General features: G+C 30.8%; 1 protein-coding gene across 2 annotated transcripts; it reads left to right on the forward strand.

Moving 5' to 3' along the window:
* Positions 1–431: 431 nt before the first annotated feature.
* LOC119662707 lies at positions 432–3,614 on the forward strand. Of its 2 annotated transcripts, none has more exons than XM_038072405.1 (3): positions 432–743; positions 2,610–2,769; positions 2,822–3,614. In XM_038072405.1, the coding sequence occupies exons 1-3, from the start codon at positions 548–550 to the stop codon at positions 3,543–3,545; spliced, it is 1,080 nt and encodes a 359-aa protein (XP_037928333.1). In that variant the 5' UTR covers positions 432–547; the 3' UTR covers positions 3,546–3,614. The 2 variants fall into 2 exon arrangements, with proteins under 2 accessions (XP_037928333.1, XP_037928327.1); XM_038072399.1 differs by lacking the exon at positions 432–743 and adding an exon at positions 1,535–2,096.
* The last annotated feature ends 11,361 nt before the right edge of the window (positions 3,615–14,975 follow it).

Genomic DNA, 14,975 nt, shown 5'->3' on the forward strand with positions numbered 1-14,975 from the left:
GCAAACTCTAAAAAATCAATTTACAATTTAGGCAGTGTGCCTGCAGCCAAAGGGGAGAAAAAATATTCATGCTGCGTATTACGATACATAGAATATAATATTCTAATATTCATATTTTATTTTATTAATGTGAGAAAAAATAGAGCATAAATATATCGAATATGTACTTCGAATAAACATTTTGCGGGCAACTGCTCCCAATTCTAACTATTAATATTCATTGTATCAAAATATATGTTATAATCTTTTTCGACGAGTGTCGCAAGTAGTGGCAGCTTCAGCATACCGAATGAATGAAAAGGATGGCAAGACACCGCGGCACTAATCGGCTGCCGCTAATAAAATTTGCGGCGAATACCAGCAGTAAAACTATCTTTGACAGTTGCCTTTCAAGTCTCTTTTGTTTTTATCCGCAGTTTCTATTTGATTTTCCATCTAATAAAGATCAACAAACAGTCGTAACAAAAAATACTTTTTGTGTGCAAGACTTTTTTCGAAGAAACTTGAGTTGATTTAGTGAAGTAAATTAAAATCTGAATAGTTTAAAATGAATTTTAAACCTGAATTAGCACATCCGAATATTTTAAGTTCTATTAAATTAATTCGACTGGTGCGTTCTTACCCAGTACTTTATGTTGAAGGCTACACTGACAAAAATAAAAAAGATGCCGCATGGGTACAAATATATCAAGAGTTTTTCCCAGATTATTTATCATCAAGTGATTATCAGAAAAAAGCAATTGGTGAGTACATTTGCATACAAAAACTTCATTAATAACTGATTGTGTAATGAGAAACATTTATGCTTATAAACCTTCAATGAACGATGTAAGTTATTAATTATATTTGTTAAATGCATTTTTATATGCAACTCTATTGTATTAAACATTTACTATATATAGTCAAATAAAATAAATAAATATCTCGATATTAAAGAATTATTATTATTAATTATATCACTTTTTGACGTGCTGTAGTAAATTTGGAATAATTTCAATAAAAGGCAATACAAATTTTACAATTTTTCATCACAATTTACTTGTATTACACAGCTCGCAAATTTAAAATGTATTTCGTGTGTTTTGTACCGTTTCATGTTAGGGGTTGATTGAAGATGCTTCGTGCAAATAAATAGTCGACCGTGTTTTGATATAACCTAGCTATATACTTTATTTTATTTTTATAAAACTCTTATAAATCAAGACAGAAAATACAGCGTAAGTCACGGCACATAGCCTTCAACAAATTAGTTTAGCTGATCAGATGTGCACACGTACCTAAATTTCTCTCGATATAGTTTGATATATCAACAAACAGTCGTACGCATAAATTTATCGATATATTACAGTTGCACTTCGATTAAGGCCGATTGGAGCTCTTACTATGCATTTAAAACGAAATCAATCTGAAATAATAATTTCATAATAATTTTTATAATAATAATTTTTTAACATAAATCATTAAAAAAATACAATTCTATTATTTTTACTATTATTGGAAGAATTCTACTAAATTATAACTAAATGGGATGAAATGTTGAAATTTAGTTAACATTTGCTTATATTTTTTCCGTGTATTTGTCATTTTATTTTCAACGCTTGTTAGTTCGCCCGCACTGGCGAAAATTTTTGTTGAGGCAGCAAGTATTGATGTTCGCTACAATGGCCGCGGTGCGCAGTGAGCATTGGCGAATGCTGCTTGTGAAAATGAGATGCATATAGTTTTTTGCAGTCTTCGCTGTAAATTGTGCTGTGGTGAAGGAATATTTGTAGTGTACGCGTTTATTTTGGTTGCTGGTTGCTGGTCGCTGGTATTAAAGTGTAGTAGCGTTTTGTGTATTGGTGTGTAATTTTCTAGCTCTGTAAGGAGTATTGACTACAAAATGAAAAATAAAAGTAAATCTGGTTCCAAAACTGAGTTCTTAGAAGTAAATTGTGTGAAATTAATTCAGTTAGTACGTAGCAATGAAGTTCTTTATAAAAGTGACAATAGCTTGTACAACGATAAAATTTATAGAGAAAAAGTATGGGAACGTATCTATGCTACTTTGTTTCCAAAATATTCTTCAATGGACGAAAAAACGAAGGAAATTGTTGGTGAGTTACTTTGTTGGCCGTTGCTTAATTTTTTAAGTTATTTCAGAGTAACCAAGAATTTAAACTATGTTATGCTTCCATTGTTTTGTGTACGCAATATTCGCCGTCCTATTATTCTGTTATTATGCGAGTTCAGTTAATACACACCTAAATTATTATAAATACCATACGAGAACTTACTTAAAATTGTTATTTTCTAAAATAAGTTTGGCAATAACAGGGTATAACTAACGCACCAACTTTATCAAATAGACTGAATATGAGACTTAAAAAATGTTTGATTGATGGTTCTTTTGCATGTCAGAAGACAAAACGAAGCGTTTTGATTTAGCAAACCCATTATATGTATGTTTACATTTGGAGTACAATATAGTGTTTTAAAGTTTTATTTCTTTATTGCTCTCTTAGGTTTGTACATACGTTACATTGTTATTAAAATAATATTATACATATTTAATGAAATGTAGACTTAAAAAAAATAACATTTTATTAAAAATTATCATTTTGTACCAGGATCAAGCGTACGAAGACGTTGGAAGACGTTGCGAGATTCAATAGCACGCGAAGTTAAAAAGAACGCAACGGTTGAAAATTATATACGTAAAAAGGAGAGTCCAATTATTGCTGAATTAGAGTTCCTTATACCACACATTAAGAGTTCACATTGTGCCAGGTAACGGTTTCGAGTATAAAATAATTTATTTTTTAATTATTCTTTTTATTAGACTTGCTGAAGAGCTTGGTTTACGAGATACTGCTAATTATTCGTATGAAACCGAAGATCCCGAAGATGAAGAGTCAAGTAGACTAATTGACCTAACTGAGGATTATGACATTAAACCAGATATTAAAATGGATGCATCGTATGAAGCATTTGGTAATAGTGTAGATGAATCCACTGATATATATCTCGCAGATGCACTTATACCTGCAGTTCAAATGAATGTATCAGATGCTATTTTTAAGGAATCAACAAATAAAGACTTAGACCAATCACAAAATACAGTCAGTTCAAATATAAATACGACGATTTCTTCACCAGTAATATGTAGTAATCCTACTTCAAGCCAAAGTGTCTTAAACAGTTGGAACACCGAATACTGCGCTGTAGCGCAGTATAAAGAAGGTGAATTTATGAATTCCACGGTACTTTGTCCTAGCCCCATAAATGAAGAAAAACACGTTGACGATAATAAAACTTCAGTACAACAGAAGAAACGTCCTCGGTTGGAACATGAAGAATCAACGGAACTACAAGCAAAGATTTTACAGTTGCTTACCAATTTAGAGCGCAGAGAAATGAACGAACAGCGAGCAGAAAAAGACAATCAAGATGAAGATCGGATGTTTTTACTCTCTTTGGTTTCAGACATAAAACGAGTGCCTCCCTCAAAAAAAATGTTGATTAAAGCTGAAATTGTTACAGCTATTGCACGTGCCATTCCATAGAAATGTATTTTTAATTTCTTAAGATAACTATTAGAAACCCAGCACCAAATATATATATTTTATAACCAATCATTAGCACAGTAGTAGAGTTATAATATTGTAATATCTTGTCCCATTTCTAATATAAATGGGCTTTATTTTGATAAATGATGCAATTTTAGTGTGTGAGACGACGAATGTTATGTATAGATTTTAATTTATTTACCGTATATATGATTTGCATTAATAAGATAGAGAATAACAATTATTTTACGAAACTTTTAGCAATATGCAAGGGATTGAACCAGTAAACTTAGACTGAAATAGATGATAGCAAAGAATAATTTCAGATCCAAGTGCTGTGTTATGGAACTAATTTTTAAAGTGAGTTTATATTGGAATGACAATGCGTATTGGTTCAAGATATTCCATTTAATATGTACATACACGTAATTGATGTAGTCTGTAGTGAAACCGGTATTATTATAGGAGTGTTCAAAAGTGTCCCGTAAAAGGTAAAGCTTTGTGTATAATTGTTTTTGCCGAATTACCGAGGCATCAGTTGTCATAATTTTTCCGATATTCAGTAAAATATCGGCTAATTTTTATTGTAAAACGTTGCACAAAATTTAAATTTGATTTAACATTTTAAGTATTTGAACAATACAATAATAAGCATGTATAAGATATAAAATTAAAGAAAATAATATCAATTATTTTATAGCTACTTTATAATCTTGTTTCAATATAACGTAATAAAATTTTACAAAATTATCAAAACTATGATAGAATAAGCTTAGTCAAGTGATGTTTTTAATTAATTAAAAAATAAATGTTTGCTATAATTCATCATTATTCAAAAATCTTTATATTAATGACATAGGTTCTTTCATCATAATTTACTCAAACAAATTAATATTTAATTAACTTAACTTTAATTTTCATTACACTTGAGATTCTCTACAAAATGTGATCTAAGGAAATTTTTTTGTGTTTTTGTGTCAAGATTGACAATTTCTCAAGGTTTTGGTATTCTACACTATAAATATAAAGATCTTTTCTTGATAAATTGCCAGAATGAAAATTGCTCTTGTACTGTTTGTATTTTTGTATAATTGTTATCTGTATGCATAATAAAGTTTTAAAAAGCATAATTACTGAATTTATAATTATTTATTAAAGTATTATTAATAACAAGCATGCAGCTTTTTTGTTTCAATCATCCAACAAATTTATATCGAAAGGATTAGGAAAAATATATTCAAATACTGGTTAAGGAATAAGACGATTTCGTTAATAAATTTACAAATTAAGTGTCAAAACACAAAAGTTTTAGAGTTTCTTTGGTCAACATTTCCTCTTCTTAAAGAAAGAAAGCTGTCAATTTTTAAAATAGTCAAGAAAACCTATAATTTAGATCAATCAATCTAATTGTGTTGGCAGGAAAACTGCTCTATGAAAGCACTGTTTTAAATTGGAGTAAGTGTATTCTTAGCGTTTTGCATTGCTTTAAAATCAGAATAGACTATTGACCTTTTTGAATATACACAGATCTGAAAGTAGGTGTATAGAAGGTTGAAAGACATTGTATAATAGAATAACATGGTGTAAGATGGAAATATATAAATATGTTGAATATAATGTGAGTCCAGTGAAGGAATGTTTTCCCCGAAACGTGGAGGAGATATGAATCAAGAGAACTATAATTTGTGTGCACATTTTGTACATGACAATAGATGGGCGACATCGTGTAGCGCAGAGTTGCAACTGACCTCACATGTTAGTATTTATGCGTGACAAGCAACTGTTCAGTGTGTTCTTAATTTGCAAGCCTAGATCTTGATGCACAACAGGTGAAAGCTTGTTAAGTACTACGTTTTTAAAACCGTGATATTGAAGATGATACTTGCAGTATGAAGGGTTGAGAAATTATTTTGACAATAGCTGGTTTTGTGCCTTGACAAGTATCATTGGATACTTTGATAAAGATGGTTAACATCATATTAAGTATGTAAATACATACAATTATTTTTAATATCAACAATATTTAATTTGTAATGCTTACATAAATTGTCAGCTTAATACCCTTCTATTTGAGTTCGAGGACGCGCACAATGGCGTAGCTCTTCGAATGTGATCCGTTGGAGTTTGCCCAACAGATTTTTTAGGGTCTCGAAGACTTGTAATACTTCCGTTGTTCATTATAAATCTTGTGATTATTGACTACACATCGCTTTAATTGGTCTTGATGGGGTTTGAAGCAACTAACAGATGTCTGACTGACTACTTTCGAGTAGTTTCGTAAGTAAACAATATCGAAGAGATTGTATTTATTGCTTTCCGAATTGGGGTTTTCGAAAAGCTCGAAAGTTTGAATATTTGGTTTAATGCTGTGTGAATGGAACGGCCATGTAAAATTTCGACTAAAGATTTGCCTTTTGTGATCGAAACTAATATTTTGTCATAGCTTCACTAGTTATCGACTATATTCGTCTTTAGTAATCCTTTGTAGTTGCATACGAAATACTCTGACAGTCTATTTGAAGCTGGGTGGAAAGTAGCTGTCGTGATGTGTTTGATACAATTATAATGTTAATTGTGAGCAATCACCACTGACGATGCGTTCCGGATGACCTTCATTGCAAAAATTTGTTTTAAAGCAGTAGCATATCAACTTAGCGTAGATTCTAGTAAAATCTATATGGATACGATCCCAAAGTGGGTCAGGTATTAACTAGGATGCATTGCCAATTTTTAAGCTAGCATTATATATATACCAAATAGACAAGTTTGCTGTCTTTATCTTCGTTAACATACCAGTAATGCTGATGTAAAATTGATTCACTTTTAGCACACTTATTCAAAAGTTTTAGAACAATATACATGCATATATATATTGTGTATATATAAAAGTGTTTTGTATATAAACAATACACAGTTATAGTTAGTAAAGTAAGGCACTTACTAGCGATATTTTAACTTTTTCCAATATTTTTACAATACTCGTAATTACTAAAATCCAGTGGAAGCCGAGATAGTGAATTAGTATTTGCATGTTCTTTAATATCACGACACTTAATCTTGTTTTATATTTAAATAATAAGTCCTATTTATGAAAAGGACTTACCAATAATTTGTGGTTACTAAAATAAATTTTTGGGCATAATTATACTGATAAAAATGTTAAACTGTAAAAACTGTAGCAACGGCGTCTTTTTGAATTTGACTATACTTCACCTGATGCTGATCCAATGTTTTTGCCGCTGAAGCAATTGGTTTTTCAGAACTATTGACCAAAATGTGAGAAAATATGGCGTCATCTACGTATAGCCATGCATCAGCAGCAAGGTGTCATTTTGCTCGATAATTGGGGTATAAAAAGATTAATCTTTACGGCGTTATTTGTGAGTAATTTGGATAAAATTGTCATAGTAATATATTTTAACTATTAAGAATAATACTTCTATTAAACTGCTGGAAGTTTTATATCGAATTCATGAGAAAACTGTTATTTGACGTCCCAGATACTGTTGTCTTCTCTTAGAAGACACAAAAAAAAAAAATAACATGGAGTCGTTAAAGAAATAAGACAAAATTTTGCAAATAAATAAACATCTGATAAATCATCTGCGTAATCAGCTACATTCATTTATGATTCGTATGTTTACTGGATTCAGATCGTTGATTTCTGAAACGCTAATATTACCGTAGCTTGTTGAACATAAGCAACTAAGCTCTTTCACCGATTGACGATTGGCGCGAATTTTTTGTTACGACTCGAAATCTTGTTAAAAGATTTCTTCTTACTTCTTCTTACCAAAATGTTTGTTTGTCTAAGACTTCAGAGCACGTTCCAAAAATATTTCGTACTAAATATACCCAATAACCTTAATTCACGGCTTGAAAATTTTTTATGACATGTCCATTAACTAAACTTGATCATTTTGTCTTTTTTTACACTATATTTAAATCGGACATTTTTTAAATTAAATATACAGATATTTGGCAATGTGGCAACAAGTCTTTCACTCCAATGAACCCAGTTCTTATCAGCATCAGTTAAATCGTGTTGTTTTTGAAATTTGTTTACATTTTTATAAAATGTATTAAAGTATTAATATTAAATCAGCTAACTAAAATGCATTTACGTATTAATACCAAATCAGGCAACAACCTTACAAGCATTGATAAAAATATATATTTCATACCATTATGACAATTTTGACCTTTCGGTTGAATCCTTCTGCAACCAATTCACATTTGTCTTCGTTGTGACAAATAATTATAATAATTATTCTGTACAGTAAAAAATTTATGTGTAACGAGAATGTTTCCACTCCTAAGACCCATTTGCAAACGACCCAATGGATTTTACTGTAGCTAATAGCACTGTAGGTAAAATTTGATATTTTGAGGAGAGATACATCTACTTCTGTATCTATCTATTATATTATTAAGAAAATAAAAACGCGAAATTAATGATTCACTATTTTCCTGTTTTCAGTATGATTCTGATTTCTTGAAGGGCACTGTAACGAAACTTTTTCGCCAAGGTTTCGCTCGCCGGATTCCAGGTTCAGTCCTACAATAATCAAGCCTACGAGCGGCTACTTTGCCACAGAGTTGTGATTTTTTTCACCGTTAGTTGATTTGAAGTAGAAATGTTAATTTCTAACGCACCCGACAATGTGTTGAAGAAATGTGAATTTCTTTTTCGTGATATGGATTTGGCGTAGAAATGTTAATTTCTAACGCACCCGGTAATGTGTGGAAGAAAGGTATATTTCTTCTTCGTGAAATGAATTTGGCGTAGAAATGTGAATTCCGACGCACCCGACAATGTGTCGTTTGAAGAAATGTGAATTTCTTCTCCGTGAAATAGATTTGGCGTAGAAATGTTAATTTCTAACGCACCCGGTAATGTGTGGAAGAAACGTATATTTCTTCTTCGTGAAATGAATTTGGCGTAGAAATGTTAATTCTAACGCACCCGGTAATGTGTGGAAGAAAGGTATATTTCTTCTTCGTGAAATGAATTTGGCGTAGAAATGTGAATTCCGACGCACCCGACAATGTGTCGTTAGAAGAAATGTGAATTTCTTCTCCGTGAAATAGATTTGGCGTAGAAATGTTAATTTCTAACGCACCCGGTAATGTGTGGAAGAAAGGTATATTTCTTCTTCGTGAAATGAATTTGGCGTAGAAATGTGAATTCCGACGCACCCGACAATGTGTCGTTAGAAGAAAGGTAAATTTCTTCTCCGTGAAATAAATTTGGCGTAGAAATGTTAATTCTAACGCACCCGACAATGTGTTGAAGAAATATGAATTTCTTTTTCGTGAAATGGATTTGGCGTAGAAATGTTAATTTCTAACGCACCCGGTAATGTGTGGAAGAAAGGTATATTTCTTCTTCGTGAAATGAATTTGGCGTAGAAATGTTAATTTCTAACGCACCCGACAATGTGTTGAAGATATGCATATTTTTTCTCCGTGAAATGGATTTGGCGTAGAAATGTAAATTTCTAATGCAACCGACAATGTGTTGAAGATATGTATATTTTTTCTCCGTGAAATGGATTTGGCGTAGAAATGTAAATTTCTAACGTACTTGACAATGTGTTGAAGAAATGTATATTTCTTCTAACTTTGCGCAGCACTTAAGATTGCGATGTGAACACAAGCTTGCTGTGGTGCTGACTGTCTTGAGAATGACTGCTGAAGAAATTTGAACTTCTTCGCAGTATAATTGATCTTGGGCTAGAAATGTGGCTAGAAATAACACGCTTGAAAATTGCTTTGTTGAAGAAATGTAAATTATTTTATTATTTTTTATTATTTTATTGTTATTTTAATTATTTTTTGTTTTGTTTTTATTGTTTTATTATTTTACTATTATTATTGCTATTTGTTGTGGCAGATAATCTGGTAAGTGCCAAATTATCTGTTCCAGCACAATTTCATAATTATATTCACAGACGATTTGGCTGGATATTTTATAGCCACTAATGGTGAAATTCACCAGAAAGTATATAAATGTTTGGAATTCCTTTTTTAATAGCTTTGGCTGGCTGTTCAACTTGTTTAGTATACTGGATAGCTGTCTTATTCTTTTTCTGAATTTAGGCATTAACCAATATTCTTTAGTACTGCCATCGATTCTCTTTTGAAGTTACTTAATAGGTGCTCTATTATCACCCGAATAGATTAGGTTGAGTTATACCAACAATATCTAGGGATTCCACTTAGGTCTATTGGTTAATTGCTTATCAACCGAATAGTAATAGTCTTATTTTGATCTTTAACAGTGTCACTGTCAATCTATCGTATTCTCTTTTTAACTAGTTGACCATATCTAAACTAACACGGAAACGTTGAAAGTTGTTACCACTGCCATCGTTCTGATTTTAGTTGTGACTATGTCTTTATACACAGAACTGCTGATTGTGCCATATTCGGATCTTATCTCTCAGAGTCTTTAATACATTCCTTCCATTTGACAATTGATAAAGTAAAGAGTAAAGAAAGCATTTATAGCATTTCTGTTTCCAAAACAAGGATATAAAGCGGTTTTTTGAAATAGTTTGAATATTTTTTTTTGTAAATTATTTCAAATATTAAAAGAATTTCACTTTATGGTTTAAAACTCAACATAAATAAATTTGCTAATATTTCTTTTTAGAGATCTAAAAATCTCTAACTTATATTAGTTACAGATGCAGTTCTTGTAAAATTTTTTTTCGTCACCTTTCAATGTATACAATACAATTTAAATAAACAGTTTGCTGTAAGTATAGCAATTATGGTGAACAAATACATCAACAGCAGTTTTTTTCTTCGACTTCCACCTCACTTACTATTTTTGCTATACTAAATATTTTTCTTGAAGGTAAAGTTTCTAACAATCGGGCTCATTGTGGTCAAATATCGAAAATGAAAAGCAAATGGCTCATTCTTGCATACAAAATTTCAAGCGCGAATGAGATCCATTGGATTGCATTTTGTATGAATGCATTCCAACGAGGGTCGAATGTGTTCCAAATATGTTTCAAATGCAAAGGAATACATTGAACATACCCTAAATAAAAGCTCATGGCATTTTGACAATTTGAGAAGGCTATTTTTGACATATTTACAAAAAAAAGGAAAACAAATTTTTAGTGGTTGCTTTTCCTTGAAAACGATGTACCTCTTTTTAGAACCTTTCTTCTTTTACTTTCCAAAAAGTACTTAATCGAAGTTAAAAATATGTTTTCAGTTTATATTGTAAGGTTTGAAGGTGTATTTAACCTTCATGCAACATTTGTTTCGCACAGACCAAAAATCAAATCAACAGGCAAGTTGAAAAATCAGCTGTTTGAAATGGGAATAAATGAATTACAACGAATGTAAACACTGTGTAGTGTAAATGTCGTATTAAACCTAAATAAATTGCTTATACAAATGAAATTGTTTGACATATACTTTTAATAAAATATTTTTTAATAGGATCGCATCGAAATGGAATTATATTAAATTTATTTTTATGTTATAATAGCTTGTGAAATAATAAGATAAAAATTATTTGATAGACTCCGAAATAAAATACTAGCTACAGGCTCATACATTTTTTTCTTCTATTGGTTTTGGTCCTACTACGGTCACTGTATAATTGTTATTGCGGCCTTTATCTTGTTTCTGTCATTGAAGGCCCTGTTCGATTTGCTACGCTTGTGTCTGTTGTTAAGATTGTAAACCAATTTTACGCACTTGTATTTTAATGCTTTTAAATGTGAAATACAATGATTGCATCTTGTGTCGCCGTATTCTACACAGCGCATTCGATGCGTTAAATCAGTGGTTTCTAACCTTTTTTTGACTAAGGACAACTATGACATTTTTGTTTTTAATAGAGACCACGAAGTACGTATGCATTTCTGGTATAATGTATAATGAATAATATAAGTGAATAGGTATATTATACGAGGGTCACTATTTATATTTTAAGCCTAATATTGAAAAAATATTAACTTGTCGCTGAAAATTGCTTTATTGTTTCTCGAAGTATTCTCCTTTATGATTAATACAGTTTTGCATGCGTTCGAACTATTTGTCAGAGCTTTTTTTCCAATTTTCTTCAGACACCGCCAAAACATGCTTTTTAAATGCAACAACGGTTTCTACTTCTTTCGCCGATAAAAACCATGAGCAGTTTATTCTTGACTTTCGGGAACAAGAAGTCATTGGATACCAAATCAGGACTGTGGCGTGTGTTTGTTTTCCGAATTTCACTGAAGACTTTCGGTAAACAAATGGTTATATGCCATTTGAAATTGACCGTTTTACGTTCCTGTAATGGTACTCGTATAGTTGCCACATAACCAATTTTTCCGAAAAAATAAGCGATAATTTGTTTCGAAGTGCTTCGCACGCGAACAACTTTTATTGTATTTAATTCATCTTGAAACACCCATGAAGTCGACTGCTGTTTACGTTCAGGCTCATACCTATATATTCATGATTCGTCACCTGTTATAATCTTTTATACTAAAACGTCTTTTGAAGCACCGCCATTGTAACTTTTGAGCATTTGTGTGCAGCAATCAACACGAGCATCTATTTGAAATTTTTTCATATGATGGAGAAAAGTGCAATATTTTATATATGTTGGTGGAATTTATGCCCAGGGTTCTGTCAATCTTATAGTATGTCGCATAGTGATCTTGCATTAAAAGTATTTCTTTATTTAGATCCATTGCTGAAGCTCCGAACACCTTTTAAGTAATTTTACTGCTGAATGTTTTAAATTTATGTGCTATACAAAACAAAACAAATTTCACACTGCATGGCAGTTCATGATATTGTAAACTGTACTGTCAGTTCATGTTGTCATCAAGTTCATCTCACGTTCATGATAGTATAAATAGGCCTTATGGTAGCGTTCTTTCCGTAACGACGCAATCACTTGCATTGTACAGCTTGTATTAATATATGTACATTAGGGTGCCATTAATTTCCGAAAGTTGGAAAATTTTGTAAGTACTTTCAAAAATCGTGCGATTTGAACTGCTTTTTAGTTAAGCGGTTTCAAAAAGGTTGGACTAAATAACCCAGCAGTGTTGTTGTTTCACATGTTATTTCCAAAATAAGCGCTTGTTATTTTGTGATATACATACTTTCAAAAGAAAAGGGCTAATATAGAAATGGTTGATATATTTTCTATTCATGTTATTAGTTTGGGTTTTTGGGTGATTTATAGGGCGACGATTTTTTTTTTGCTTTCTTCTGCTTAATTAGTTTTGCTGCATCGGACGAAAGGGCAATCAATGAAGTGCAATTTTTTACTTTAATTTTGATTTTTTTTTTTTTGTTGATAATGAGGGAATAGAGAGAAAATGGCGTTCGATAGTAGTCAGAGACGCAGAAGAGTTGTTTGGTGCTGAGTGGACGGACAAACACCACCAACACTTCTTCTATTCTTCATTCTTATTGCACACTTACTAAATGATTTCGCAATATTAAGGTAATATTTCTGAATTTAATGCATAGTCTTAACTATTTAATGCATAGTCTAAACTATTAAAAAAATATTTTGACAATAACAATAACCCTTGAACAATATCCATTACGGGATATTGGTTTATACAAATTTAGTTATGGTAACTTATTTTAACAATATTATTAACAAACATATTGTGTTTCAAATATTTAATTACTGCAACTTGTTTTGACAAAATTGTATCCAAACACACATTACCTACGGGATATTGTTTTGATATAATTTTGTATGATCATTAAAATTAATGTTCATTAAGTTATACTTTCCGTAAAATATAAAAATTTGACTTTGTGTGCATTCAATGTAGAAATTTTTCTAAATTATTATAAATTTGATTTTTAATCAAATTCTATACTGGTTTCATACAAATATATGAACTTTGAGGTCAGTAAGCACCGGCTGTAGCGCAACCATAGCTATTGTTAGTGTAAATGGTATTAATATGTTCGATAGTAAAGAGAGTACTATGCCCTACAGTAGCAATGATAATTTATACCTAATTATGTTTTATACTTTAATATATATATAATTAAATATATGTTTAAGTTGTTATAATTATCAATTATATAAATTATTTTAAATTGAATATTTACAAAATTTCATTTAATCATTAAAATTCTGTAAATATTAAAATAAAAAATTGCACTTCACTGATGCAGCAAAACTAATCAAGCAGAAGAAGGCAAAACAAAAAATCGTCGCCATAGCAACAATTTCTATACTATATCACACACATCTTTATACGCACATTAAACAGCTCTTTTGTGTGTTTCGAACACTTAAGATCATTGTGTTATACGCGGCTTTTGTACGCCTTGATTGTTCTACAATCCAAATCTCATATGTGCTTTTAGCTGGCTGCTATGAAATTACGAGAATAATTTTTTTGTTAGACTTTGATCACTGCGTAAATGTATATGATTTTGAGTACAGACACTTTTCTTGAAAAAAGTTGGTTTGATGTTATGAAAAGTATGTGAAAAGTTGTGTTTATATATATAAATTAAAGACTTAATTTATTTACTGTTTTTTTTTAAATTAACTGTTAAATGTTATATTGTGAATAAATTGTTGCCTAATGTAATATAGTTATTGTTAGTAAAACATCTAATCTATTTCATTTTATCATTTTTAATTTTATCGGTACATGTAAAAACAAAATTGTGCAGAAGCCGCACACCCATTCAGGTAGGGCACGCGTCGTCACTGGCTTGAAGATATATATTTTTAACAAACAATATATAAAACCAAAAAAAATCAAAAAAAAATAATATACGAAATCTTATATTAAAATGTTAACATATGTTTCTTTAAGTCCAATCATAAACTACAATTAGAATGTTACGCAGTGGCGAATAATGCATATGCGTTAATTTATTGTATATATAAGACATACATATATAAATAAGACAAGATATACACTTTTTTTATATATACATATATATACTCTATTTAAACTGCGTCCCAGAACTATGATAACAAACGAGTATTTCTTTATTCCACCAGTTCAACAAAATTAAGTCTTTTTCTAAATGCGAACTCTAAAAAATCAATTTACAATTTAGACAGTGTGCCTGCAGCCAAAAGGGAGAAAAAATATTCATGCTGCGTATTACGATACATAGAATATAATATTCTAATATTCATATTTTATTTTATTAATGCGAGAAAAAATAGAGCATAAATATATCGAATATGTACTTCGAATAAACATTTTGCGGGCAACTGCTCCCAATTCTAACTATTAATATTCATTGTATCAAAATATATGTTATAATCTTTTTCGACGAGTGTCGCAAGTAGTGGCAGCTTCAGCATACCGAATGAATGAAAAGGATAGCAAGACACCGCGGCACTAATCGGCTGCCGCTAATAAAATTTGCGGCGAATACCAGCAGTAAAACTATCTTTGA

This window comes from Teleopsis dalmanni, chromosome 1 (genome assembly GCF_002237135.1).
Source record: "Teleopsis dalmanni isolate 2A chromosome 1, ASM223713v2, whole genome shotgun sequence".
Taxonomy (NCBI): domain Eukaryota; kingdom Metazoa; phylum Arthropoda; class Insecta; order Diptera; family Diopsidae; genus Teleopsis; species Teleopsis dalmanni.

Excerpts from the sequence above, each read along its gene's own strand:
- LOC119662707 (XM_038072399.1), top strand. The coding sequence starts at position 1,883 with ATGAAAAATAAAAGTAAATCTGGTTCCAAAACTGAGTTCTTAGAAGTA. Across the intron at positions 2,097-2,609 it reads AAAAACGAAGGAAATTGTTG|GATCAAGCGTACGAAGACGT; the intron begins GTGAGTTACTTT and ends ATTTTGTACCAG. Across the intron at positions 2,770-2,821 it reads AAGAGTTCACATTGTGCCAG|ACTTGCTGAAGAGCTTGGTT; the intron begins GTAACGGTTTCG and ends TCTTTTTATTAG.